Here is a 13,607-nt window from a genome sequence, read left to right as displayed (position 1 = left end):
CGGAGCTCAGTGCGAGGAGCCGGCGGGGCTCTGAGGGGCCGGAGCTCTGTGTGAGGGGCCGGAGAGGCTCCGAGGGGGCCGGAGCTCTGTGTGAGGAGCCGGAGCTCAGAGCGGGGGCCGGCGGGGCTGTGAGGGGCCGGAGCTCAGCGTGAGGAGCCGGAGCTCAGTGTGAGGGCCGGCGGGGCTGTGAGGGGCCGGAGCTCAGCGTGAGGAGCCGGAGCTCAGTGTGAGGGCCGGCGGGGCTGTGAGGGGCACCGGGCCCCGCCCGCCCACGCGCAGCCGCTCCCCTCAGCAGCCAATCGGCGCCGCGCGCGCCCGGCCTCGGGGGCGTGGCCGCCAACGGCCGGCGCGGCCGCATCATCCGCACGGGCCAATGGCGGGAGGGGGCGGGCCGATGGCGGGAGGGGGCGGGCCGATGGCCGGAGGGGGCGGGCCGATGGCCGGAGGGGGCGGGCCGATGGCGGGAGGGGGCGGGCCGATGGCGGGAGGGGGCGGGCCGATGGCCGGAGGGGGCGGGCCGATGGCCGGAGGGGGCGGGCCGATGGCCGGAGGGGGCGGGCCGATGGCCGGAGGGGGCGGGCCGATGGCCGGAGGGGGCGGGCCGATGGCGGGAGGGGGCGGGCCGATGGCGGGAGGGGGCGGGCCGATGGCGGGAGGGGGCGGGCCGATGGCCGGAGGGGGCGGGCCGATGGCGGGACGGGGCGGGCCGATGGCGGGACGGGGCGGGCCGATGGCGGGACGGGGCGGGCCGATGGCGGGAGGGGCGGGCCGATGGCCGGCGGGGGCGGGCCGATGGCGGGAGGGGGCGGGCCGATGGCGGGGGGAGCGGGGCCGCGGCTGGCAGAGCGCTCGGGCCCGGCCCCGCCCGCACCATGAGGCTGCGCCCCCGGACGGGAGCGGCACGGCCGCGCTGCTGCACCGCTGCCCGCGAGTTCGCCTCTGCCGCCTCGAGCGACTGCAGATAAGGTGAAACAACGCGTTTTATGACGCTGAGCTGCTAGTTAATTGCATTTTGTCTGATGCACGGGGACCAGAAGTAAATCGGAAAACAGTTTGTGATCTTTAGAGCATAAGCTAAAGAAACGCTTTAGAGTGGTGAGAGAAAGGGAGGAGGAAAGGGCTTGGGGGATTTGTTTGGGTTTTTCAGCCTGACGTTGATCTCTAGTAGCAGTCGTGGCTCTGTGACCAAGTTTTTGTCTTTCCCACTACAGCGGCATTAATGAGCTAGAGGACATCGGGCCGCAGCTGCTCTTCCCGCTGCTTTGGTCTTTTGTGTCTGACTTCTTCCTGCAGTTAACGCAGACTTGCACAGGTGCAAATAGGGAAGCATCCATGTCGGTACGATTGTTCTAAAAAACCTACATTAGGGAGGTAATTCAACATTAATTATATAGATAACTAGGTATCATTGTCGTGTATATTTGAGCATAAAATAACTGTTAATTATACATTCCAGATTTTGATCCATGCAATAATAAATGTTCTGTCCACAACTGGAAAAGCAATGGCACTGATGAACTGGATACGGAGACTACAAAAAAGTGCAAACTGTCAGACTGGATGAAAGCCCAGATGAATAATTCATTTTCAGATGCATTAGGCTGTAGCACAGATGCAGCTGAAGAGGAAGAAGATTACTTAGTTTATGATGGAGATGTAGTAATAAGCTGTAAATACAACAAAAATTCAGGTGATTTGAATGCCTGTAGTTGTACAAAAGATATTTCTGGTATTTTAAACTTAGCCTGTTCTGAAGATAACAAAAACATAAAAGCAGCAGCCAATTATGAAACTCCTCTACAGCCTGAAGAATTCTCCAGTCATCACAGAGGCACCAGAGGAACAACTGGAGTTCCAGCTGAAATGCCTGGAAGTGAAGCTTCCTTTAAGAAGGAATTACCTGTTGGTAGTTCCAGTAAACCAGACAGCAAAGAACACTTAACTACCTCCAGGATGTCCAATGTCCTCCTGCGTCACTTTTCTAGGGGAGAATTACTGAGCACATGCACATGCCACTTAATTGAACGTGAGACAATACCAGAGGTGTCCTTTACTGAAAGTATCGATGACACTGAGAGCAAACCTGAGCCTTCAGAACACATCAAAGGCCCTTTAGTGCATGAACAATGGGCAACAAGCTCTGAGGAATATCCCTTAGAAAGGCATGAAGTAAAGGCTCGTGACAAAAATGGAAAGTCGTTAAATGAAAATAGATCAGGTTCAAAGAAACCTGTTTTTTCTTGTGGTCAGTGTGAGTGCAGACAAGAATATTCACAACTGATTGATGAGACTGGACATACACACACCTTTCAAACCATGAAAGATGAGGGGGCCCTGTTTAAGAGAACAGTTTCACTTTGTGAGCTCAAATACGGCCAAGGGCAAGCTCACTATTGCCTTCCTGACTTCTCTGAAGTTGCTCCAGAAGTTAAAGCAGTAAAAAACCCTTACAATGTTACCTCAGTTCCTTCAACTGAGAGAGCAAAACCCTCTCCTATTTTGTTAAGTAAATCAGTAACTGTGAACAACGTTTTGGAAAATAAGAATTATTTCAATTCTGCTGAAGTAGAGAATCAAGAAGAAAGGCATATTTCAGAACTGCTCCAACAGCTACAGGTAATAAGGATGCTTGAAGAAATTCTTCATACTGGGTATGAGTGGTTTATCGTAATAAGATGTTCTGTATCCCATAAAACAGAACATGACTACCTCTCTCGGCACGCTGTAGGTATCAGTGAGTACATCCCTTGACTCAAAAACTGCTTTCATGAATAAAGCAGTTCTGTGAAACTCACTTTATACAGAACTGTCATTACCAATTATTTAAAGGCCAAGTATCTTTTATTACTCCAGTATTTAACACTGGAGCATTGTTTGTGATGATAAAGCATCCTATCAAACCATTAGGAAATCCACTATAAATTGTTATTTCTAGTGTTATATTTAAATGTTTAAATTCACAAAAAATACTTCAAATACATTTTTAAGAAGAGCATTCTATTTTTATACTGTGCCCATATTAAGAGATCTTTGCCTTTTTTTCACATCTAATACTCTTCACCTACTGAGACTGGCGTTTATTGACAAGTCAATTCTTTCTAAAGGATTTTTTTGACAACAATATTTCTCTTACTGTAGTGAATTTACTTTAAAGCTCGTTAGTAATTACATAACTGCTGCTCAATCTTATGCCCTGACATGGACCTCACTCAATGAGCTTTAAAGATTCTTAATTCCATTCCTAGATTTACATCTTACTAAACTGCTCGAGATACAAGTTTTAATAGTTTTCCCTATTATTTCCTGGCTGCAAATGAGATGCTGACACAGCATGTGGACATCCAGAATCATATTGATCATCTGAGATTTAATCCCAAGTTAAATCTCTCAAAATACATTTCTTTTTTAAAGTCATTCTTCTTTACCTCTAGGATTATGACTATCCCCTAAAACTATTTTGTCACCTTCATATTGTATTTCCCATTTATACAAATCCTCTATATTTTCACACCACAGAGCAGAAGTATTTTAAGTATTTATACAAGGAGACACTTTACACATCTATTAACTCAGAAAATTAAATGGTACTGACGAATAAACACTATAATAGACATTTCATTAATACTTTGTATTTTGAGTTAAAGTTTTTTTGTCCAGGTCCATTAATGTTCTGTGCATTGTATCTATAATGAAGGTTCTCATTTTAACAGATATTTCCTCAGTCAGACCTTCCAAATGCCAGCATTGCCATTTCCTCAGGACACACTGGGACACCCCCTGATGTCATCACATTACGTGCTCCTGTCCCTGTACAACCTACACATGGTTTGCTTAAAGCAAGTAAATACAATTGTAATAACTATGCAAAGACTATTTAATTTGACTTGATTACACCTTTGGGCCAAAATGGCAATTGATCAGTCTTGCCTTGTACTCCACAGGACTGCAGCCTGCAACAGCAGCATCAGCACTACCAGCAGCTGGGACAGTAGAAGCACAATGTCTAAATCCTTCAGATTCAGTGCCAGAACCAACACTGGGAGAAAAGATGTCCCAAATACTAAAGGATCAGACAGAGGACCTCACTAAAAAAGTAAGAGCTCCGTTTCAAAATATACTTTGCATTAATGCTCAAATTCCACACTCACTTGGCAAACTTGTTGAAATATAATACAAGTCTACTTTGTCTTGAAGGTGGAAGACTTCTCTAAGCACATGATCCAGGAAACACTCTTTTTACAAGACAAATACTTGGTAAATTAATTTATATATTTTAAAATATCTGAAATGCACTTGAAATGGTTGTAGACTTACAATTTTCTGGAAAGATGCTTGATGTTTACCTCAAATGGATGTTTACTCTTCTCAATTCAGACTAAAGGTATGAGATTAGGAAGCAAAAATGAAGGGGTTCAGTAGGTGGATGAATTCTTAAACCTTTTAAAGATTCCGACTTAAAACTATTAATAAGAGACCTGAAGGTGCCATGTAAGTTAGGCATTTTGATGGGTAGGGCATCAGTTCAGAAATATTTGTTATTCTTTTACTTGGACATAATGGAGCAGCACAGAGTATGGTAAATACACAATATTGAGTTCTGTTTCAATTCAGAGAACTACCAAAATTCTTACCAACAGCACTGCAAATAACATAAGCTGGCTTACACAGCAAGACAGTGATAGCTACTTATGCTAAGTTATCATGACATTTTGTATTGAATTATTTCTTATTGATGAAGGCATTAAATCAACTGAAAAGATACCTTGATGCCTTGGAAAGAAATTATTTAGAAGCTAGAGAAGAGCACCACAGCTTACAGCTGCAGAACTACAAGGACAAGCCTATCAGCCTTGGAGAGTTTGATCCTGAGAGGTTGGGAGAAAAATGCTAAGTAGTACATCAATATTTTTTTTTTGACTGTCTTACAGCTTTTACTTTTTTTATCCATTAGAGTTTTCCTGAAGTGAAAAAATTGTCTTCATGTGGTAAACTAAAAGTTGTTTGGCCAAAATTCACCTTGGGCTTTATATATCCTACTCGTAATTGGGATGTCTATTTGATTAATTCAAATACTTAAAAGGGACTCTGTCATTTCCATACATTTCATTTTTTTCCTACGGGAAATGTACTGCAATGTCCACTATGGTTATCATGGTAAGAAATGAAAGATCAGTTTAGAAGGTTTTAAGTAACTGTGGGTTGTGATTGGATTTAGAAGGGTGGAAGGAGGAATATTCAGACTTGGCATGCTGCTTGAAGACATTGAAGAACAAATTGATGGCAGCAAAGGCAGCCTGTCATCATTACTGCCTTCCTGTGAATCTGCCCAGTCTCTCTGTGAGGTAACTGACTTTTATTAACACCTACAATTATTCTGTTTTATTGATGCAAGCCTTGAGAACCTAAGTGCAGTTGTGTGATTGTGTGTTCTCCTCTAGTTAGAGTGTGATGCTTTTAAGACAGCATGTTACTTGAAGAGAAAATATTTTTAATTAAATATTAACTTCATAATATGCAATTGACTGTAACAGAAACCTAAATATAAAAACACAACTACACTGAATATTTTTAGTTCCAGTTTCAAGAGCATTTATTTCACAGTAAGAAAGTACGAGTAGCTAATTTAATTTCTGCAAAGCTGTTTTGGAGAATTAATCACTATCATTTCATAGGAGGAAAAATTACTTCATCCAAGATTACTTTATCTAAGATGTTAAGCTGCAGAATTACTGGAAGACCAAACAGTATTGTGCTAGAGAAAATTGAGTTTACTCCTAAGAATGGTGTATTTTCTCCCAGATCATAAATACACATACACTCTCCCCACCCCAAAATCTTACTGCCTTCTACAGAAGTCTCAACAAATGCTTTCATAATCAGTGTTTTAGGTAACTTGGGCTTCAGAGAAAAACAGTAAGAGAATCTGAGGAGATGCTGTTTGGCAGGAGTCATTCCTTGAAAGGCAAGGCCCACCTACACCTGTGTCTATGCTTTGTTATTTTGTACAGAGCTCTGCAGTTTTAAGCATTGCTGATCTTCCAGAAAGAAGAGGTACTGAAACTCCATTTTTTCATAAAAACCATGAGGGAGAAAGAAGTCAGACAACTGATGTAATCCCACCAACAAATCAACTTTCTTTAGAAGGCAGAAAGTGCAATCTTTGTCTTCACATGTGAGTGAAAACTTGGAAACAGCTGTTGAAGTTTTTATAAAAACATACATAAAATTAATTGCTGAATAAAAAAATTAGGACGACCGAAATCTCTGAAAAGCAACATGAATATTTCCAGAATAAAAATTCTACAGAATTTTCTAACTACATATCCAAGAATTCCTCCTAGCCTGGTCTTCCTACCTTTCTCAGTCTGAAAGTATTTCCTGAAGCAAAAACACCACCATCACTTTCACCTAGGAGTTAAATCATACTTCTTTATAAAATCCATGACAGCCACACAAATTCAGGATGTGAATAACTAGTCAGAGTATAGTGCCATAAAAGATAATTTGCCAGTATTTGTGTGGTATTTTTAACAAACAAGAAAGGGGAAGGATGCAGATCCTTACGTAATTAACGATCAAAACCTTGTGAAAACTCTAAACCATCTCCACCCTCCTGGGAAGCATTTTATAGGTGTTAAACATCTCAGTGAGATTAGAAAAAATAAAATAAATGGTCTCCCTTTAACCAATCTAAGGTTAAAAAAAAGAGAACTGACCTAAGTTCTGGTAGAGAAGCAGAGCTTCTGGGAAAAGAATGCATGCAGCATAGAACACAGTCACATTGCACTAATTCTGTCAGGTTTTTTACAGGGTAGGTGTTAATAGCTGTCTGGTAAAATTCACCTAGCTTCCACTTTCTCTGTCATTGAAAGAGTATTAGTTCAAACTTCTGGTCATTCTGTTCATGAATGGGCAGAAAGTTTTCCAAATAAACTTGGTGCTCCTGTACCCCTGAAGCTAAAAATACACATCAGATAACTCAAACAAGGAACCTTGTTTTTCTCTCAGAAGGTACATCTCAAATACTCCTCTAATTATCTAAAGGTGTTACATTAAAGCCTTAATAACAGCTCAAAGTTACTAAGAAACCAAGTGATAATTTAGCATATGGTGTATCGAAACACTATTGATGGTAACAGATGGATGCATTTAAGATATCATACTACTTTGCTAGTCCAGTACAGAATTATCAAGATTTATATCTCTAATCATTTTTAACAGCTATGGAAAGTCAGGGTGCTTTTGTCAGAACGTGTCCCTTAACTAAAGGGTTCATTATTTTTCAACTGGTTAATTATTAATTTAAACTACTTTTTACTACTTTTACTACTTTTCAAATAACTGACACAAGTTCTTTCTGTGAATAAATCTGATTTCTTCTTAATTAAGAAGTAAGTAATCATTAGTATAAGATGTTTATAAGTCTCATCACAGAAATACGAAAATACAGTTAAAATATTCTCTTTTCATGCTCAAAGAAATAGAAACATCCAGGAAGGAAAAACTGGAACGTCTCCACTCTTTGTGCAGAGAAAACCAACTGATTTATCAGATACCAACCTGAGTAAGTCATGAGGGCATACAATGGCCAGAACTGTGCTTAAACCTGCTAGGAAATCCTGTGAAGAAATACATTCCTTTTATGTCTCAACATGAAAATTTTAGTTTTAACACATGTTACTGCTCAGCAGAGCACAAAACACTAAGAATAAAAAGGAAACTGCAAAGAACACCAGCTCAAATTCACTGTGGAACTCTCAGTGACAGACAGAGAGGCAACAGACCTCTCTGGTTGAAATGCAATTTTCAGTTAGATACGAATGCAAGATTTTTAACTTGGTCAAACACTGAGACAGTTTGCTCTAGGGAGGCTGTGGCACTTCCATTCTCAGAGATACTCAGAACTCAAATGCACAAGGCCCTGAACAACTTCATTTAAGTTGGGCCTGCTTTGAGAGGGGACAGAATCAGATGACCTGCAGAAGTCCTGTCCTGAATTACTCTGTAAATCTAATTCAGCTTTCTAGATAAGTTTCTAAATATGGCCACTGTAACATTTTCAAGGGCGTAACAGTGATGTGCATACAATGCTTTAATTTTGCTTTTTCCTGTGCATTTATTTCATATTCTAGAAGGTGATTCCAAGTTTGACAACTGAGACACTTTCTATCAGTACTCCTACTTTCAGATTTTGGATTCAACTTCATTGAAAACTTCTGCTTAAAAACAATTTTACCTTTCCACTGCAGAATATTCTGAAGCTTTTAGTAACCAGCAACTAAAGGAGAATAGCATGACCTGTCCTGCATTCAGTTTTAAGTCTGAATATACAGGTTTTCTTACCTTTTGTCTATCAGTTGTCCTTGACTTTCTTGTGATATCCTTTTAATTTAATACACTGGGATTATTTGTACTGGTTGGTGCAATAATTATAGCAGTGCCATACTAGAGCTGCTCAAATTCTCATCCCATTCCTATTATGATGCACTGTTTCCATAACACTATGGACAGGGAGATGGAGAACTTCATTTAAAAAAAAACGAACAAAAAAACCCACAACAACAACAAAAAAAACACCCAAAAAAACCACCACCAAAACACAAAGAAACAAAACACCCCACAAAAAACAAACAAACAAACAAACAAAAACCTAAAAAAAAATCCACCTAAAAAAAAAAAAAAAACCCACACCAAACAATCTTGATCTGAAAATAAGCACCACCAAACAAATACATTCAAAGCTTGCAGACGGCTGAAAGCTAATCTTGAATTCAATCCCCATTCTCCTGGGGTTGAAAAGTACTGCCTCAAATTGCAGTAGCATTAATGGCAGCAAAAGGCTCTGAAATTATGGTGCTGAAAGTCAAATAATTACCTGAGTACATTAGCCAAAGCTTCTCATATTTCAGACCCTTTTAACTTATTTTTTGAATTTTAGGCAGCGATTCAGAAGACTTCTCAGGCAGTGATTCTTACAATGATTCACAAAGCAAGGACTTTGTCAGCTGTGAGACTCTAAGTTACAAATCATTAAATACAAGATTATGTGGAGAGAGAAAAGGTACAGTGATTGCAAAAATATGGAACAAGGAAACATTGCTTATAGTTTTGTTTTTCTAAACCACACGTCTCTGTTTCCAGGACTTAGATGCAAATGCCCCAGGGGAAGCAGAGATCAAGTGAAACTCAGGAATTACAAAGAGTCTGTTCAGTCTTGTACCCTATGTAGAAAAAGAAGCTGTGGTTCATCCAGTAAGTATGATGTGTAATCAACAAACACAGGTTAGCTTTTAAGGGACAGAAAGCCACACTGCACATAGCAGGCCACATGTAATTTATATAAGCAGTCATTAGCACTTAAATCCAACTTTTACACACCTGGTTGAGTTTAATCTCCATGCACAACAGATTTAACTTTCCTTGGTTCTTTATGAGAGGAATCCCTTTCAAATTACATTTACAGCAGGGATATCTAATTTTGCAGAGCCACATGAAAAGAAAATTAAGGCATTACTGTGCCATCTCTTACAGTGCCAGCCATTACCTAATGTAGGATAAACAAGTACTAAAGAAAACTCCAGCTCTACCCTCATCTTGTGTGACATGCAGCAAAGTCAAGGAGAGCCTAATTAAAAACATAAATGTTGATCATCTGAACATGTACTTTTTAAAGTCACTTAGACTTTCTCTCTAGCATATGAAAAAATTGCTTAAAGAAAAATTTCATCAAGAAGAAAGTATAAATTAGCTATTTGTCTCTAGCAATCCTGTGAAACTACAAAGTGGTATTCATGTAATTATTGGGATTATGACACCGATTATTCTACACTTCGCCACTGCAGTCTTTCACTATGAAATTTAATGTAAATCTGCATTCCATTTGCCAACTACATTCAAGAGCAAACATAAAAAGGTTAATCTGTCCTCATTTACAAAAAACTTTAAACATATTCAAGTTTTATTCAGCAGTGATAGTTACTTGATGTTTAATTTATGCTAAAGAGAAAAAAAATGTTAAAATACACAGAAAATTACCTTCTTTGTTTTAAACATGGCCTCAACAACTCCAGCTTATTCACAGAAGAGAATCTCCAATCAAAAGGCTCAAAAAACCAAACAGCCAAGTGAAATTGTAACCAGACTTTGTGAAAGGTAAGCAATAACTATGCAGTACAACAGAAAACCCCACTGCTGAAGATTCAGCACAGAAAAACACACCAGGTATCATAAGCAGGAAGAATGTTTTTATCTTTCACACTGCATGTTGTACATTAGAACTTCACTCTTCAGTGAAATTAAAATATTTACTCTAAGAACATGTGTAAACAATTCTTAGATTAGTTCTTCACTCCTAATTTAATCGAGAGCAAAAATGCAAATTCTTTACCTAACACATTTAGTAATGAAAAAAAACCTCACTTTAAGAGGATGTACCCATTCAAAGATTCAAAAGCAGGCCTGTATCAGGATGCAGCTGTTTGCTACCAACTTTCTCTGCAAGTAACAATCCTGCTTTTGATGGTTGTTAACATTAAATTACACTGTGAGACAGAAATAAAATGCATTCTTAACAGTAACACAGACGAGACTGAAATGCAAACAAGTTTTGTCACAGTGTTTTTTGACAGCTTTACTCAATAGCAGTAATTGCCTGGAAGTGCAGCAGCTGCACTTGAGAATCAATGGCATAGAACACTGTGACAGAAAGTTACAGCAGCAGCAGAGTGCTGCTGTTATGAGAAATTTCCTTACTCTGCATCCTGGAACATTTCCTGTCTCACTGCAATGCAGATAGAGCACAAGTAATGATGGGCTGTGTTTTAAAATTCAGTAGAAAATTCTACTCACCATAAAACTGACTTGCAACCACATGCTATCAAGGTGTACGTATGTGATTCATAGTTTTGGAGTTCACTTTCTTACTTAAATTGTATTTTATTCTATGTATCTTATCTTTAGGAAATCCTTTGAGGCTGCCCAAACCTGCTGTTCAAGCAGATCTGATAAAATTATCCTTTCACATCAATACATACCCAGCAAGAAATCTTCCCAAAGAAAATCTGCAGTCGACATCAGAAACAGAAATGCCAATGATCCCTATGCAAATGTAAGACTTTTGAGTGAAAATTAAAAGCCACACAACTTTCTTGAAAGGATTACCTCCCTACATCATGGCACTATAGAACATCCCATTCTTAGCAAGCCGATTACTACTACTTAATAAGCATGTGTGGTCTATTTGAGGGTAAGACAAGAGGGAGTGCAATCTCCAAGCATTTTGGCTCATATGATAGTGTATTACTTCATATAGGTATGTATAGGCCTGTTGTGCAACTTAGTCCGTGTGTATAAATGGTGAAATAGACCAAAAACCAGCACTGGATCTTATCTCTAGAACTGTGTTTAATATACTGGAAAAAAGCCTAGCTAGGCAAACCACTTTCAAAACCTCAAGAAAGCCTTCTCAGTACCAAGAGCCTGCACCACACTGGAGCTGATACATTAGAAAGGTGTGAATGTCCTTCATTTCAGATGAATAAACAGTCAAAGTGAGAAATAATTAACAGATACTTTGAATTTGAATCCTGGAGCAGTCTATCACATGACTTAATTTTTACTTCTCAACACGTATGCAGAGTGAAAATCAGGGACAAAACCTTAAACATCACCATTTTCCAGTAGCTATGTATACATTTGCCTTCACTATTAACAAGGCTACATTTTATTATTTCCAACAGATTTTAAGTTCTACTCTGGATCATGCCATAGAAACAGCAAACAGTTTGAAGAAGGCTACAGAGCGAATGGTACAAGCAGTTTCAGAAGATCTAGCTAAAGTTAAAAGAAAAGAGTTTTAATTACCTAGTTCAAATGTTATATTGTTCTCCTGCTTCATACTGAAGTGTTAATATCTCTGCAAAAATAAAATTATGAACATAAACATGAAAAAGTCAGCTAACTTTGTCAGCTGTTCTGTACCTATTGGTACTAAACCAAACCAGAGCATACAGGTATTCCATGTTTACACTCACACTTAAAACTCTAAAACAAATTATTAATTCTACTGAAAGTCTTGAGTAGGTTGATTAGGTTCTGTCACTAATCCCCATTACTGTGACAGAAACCTTCTCTAAGTAGTCACTTAAGACAGCTTAATAAAAATTGGCTTCAACAAGCAAAATTAACTTTCTGACTTGGATTTCCCCCCACTCCCAAGTATGAGAAGAAACCTCAGTCATTACTACATATCATTTCTTCCCACACTTCAACAGTAGCTGCTTAATCACACCAAGAGAAAATAGCCTCTGTACCCGAGACATCCAGAAGCAAACATCACATTAACATACCAAGTCATGGTCAACATTTGGAATTATTTTGGTTTTAGAGTGTCCTTCATTGAGAGCTGTTTTTAAGAAACATCTTTGTATGTTGCAATGACTGAATTACACCTTTTGTTGTTTAAGTATTTGTATCAATTAAATTGGTTTCCTTCAATGTGATGTCCTTAATTTGTCAGATATATCTGGCTTTGACATTTTAGCTGACAGTAAGTAGGTTAGAAAATTTAAAAATACTGTAGAAATTCAGTGAGCCAAGAAAAGTCATCAGCTATTTGCCTTCTGACATCCATTTAACTGCAGTGATAAAAGGCAAGCAGTTAACAGCCTTGTTTTATCAGGGATGCTGCTCACTAAAGCCATACCTTTGATTTTCCTTAGTAATTTCTGAATTTTGTCCAGATTTCCAGATTCGGCTTTAAAAATCAATTGCTGGGCCCACACATAGCAATAGGTAAGTATTTTAATATGCATAATATGAAAAGATGAACTTTCAAAATTATAATACACCTTGTACATGTACTCTGAAATACTAGGTTTTGTTTATCCTGACAGAACTCTTTCCCATTCTTGATAATATGATTCTTGATCTAGAAAAAAATGTAACAGAGAAGATCCTTGTGAAAAAAACCCAAATATCTTGAATATAACTTCCACTTAGCTGCTTCGTAAGATGTTTTGAGCTACATATTGGTGCCAGATTTCCTATCATAAAGCATCTTTATTATTCCACCTTTACAGTAACATTTGGCTTTGCTTTGCCTGATGGAAAAAGGATACCAAAAAACCAGACTAAGATTTTTGAGTTACCAGCTGGTGATAGCACTTAGGCCTGAGACAGAGACATGGAAAAGGACTTAACTCCTGAATATACAGAAGTAATCCAGAATTGTGAGCTGGTATTTCTTCAACTCTGTGCAATTAAAAAAATATCAACGCAATGGATTTTATATACTACTGAAATCAATTATTTCAGTCCTCAAGTGTAACACTGATATCAGCTATTTTCTTCTGTACTTAACTACTTTCCAGCTTTAGGAATAGGGAAAAAAAATTGCACCTACATAGAGCTGTTACAACAAACTTGCATTCTTCTTGCCAAAGGTGAAAGAAATATATATCATTTTAATGTAATTTTTCAGTACCAATTTCAAAGTGCATCTTCAGTAAGAAAACTTTGAACACAGCATTTCTTAGATAAGTACTTTTACTCTGGATTTTTACTGTGTTAGAGTTATAAATTAGAATCCACAGAAAACCCACAGATAT

The 13,607-nt window shown here is 39.1% G+C and overlaps 1 protein-coding gene across 1 annotated transcript; it reads left to right on the top strand.

Annotated features, from left to right (window-relative positions):
* Nucleotides 1-1,332: 1,332 nt before the first annotated feature.
* AKNAD1 (AKNA domain containing 1) lies at nt 1,333-11,941 on the top strand. The gene is given in 15 exon segments (XM_066325526.1): nt 1,333-1,346; nt 1,503-2,616; nt 3,319-3,377; nt 3,695-3,840; nt 3,942-4,093; nt 4,195-4,254; nt 4,739-4,872; nt 5,216-5,342; nt 6,009-6,172; nt 7,479-7,564; nt 8,939-9,061; nt 9,142-9,252; nt 10,071-10,152; nt 10,960-11,107; nt 11,739-11,941. Coding segments are annotated over 15 exon segments (2,640 nt in total). The 3' UTR covers nt 11,859-11,941.
* Nucleotides 11,942-13,607: the final 1,666 nt, after the last annotated feature.

The sequence above is a fragment of the Sylvia atricapilla genome, chromosome 9, assembly GCF_009819655.1.
Source record: "Sylvia atricapilla isolate bSylAtr1 chromosome 9, bSylAtr1.pri, whole genome shotgun sequence".
NCBI lineage: Eukaryota > Metazoa > Chordata > Aves > Passeriformes > Sylviidae > Sylvia > Sylvia atricapilla.
This window is presented reverse-complemented; position numbering and strand designations above follow the sequence as displayed.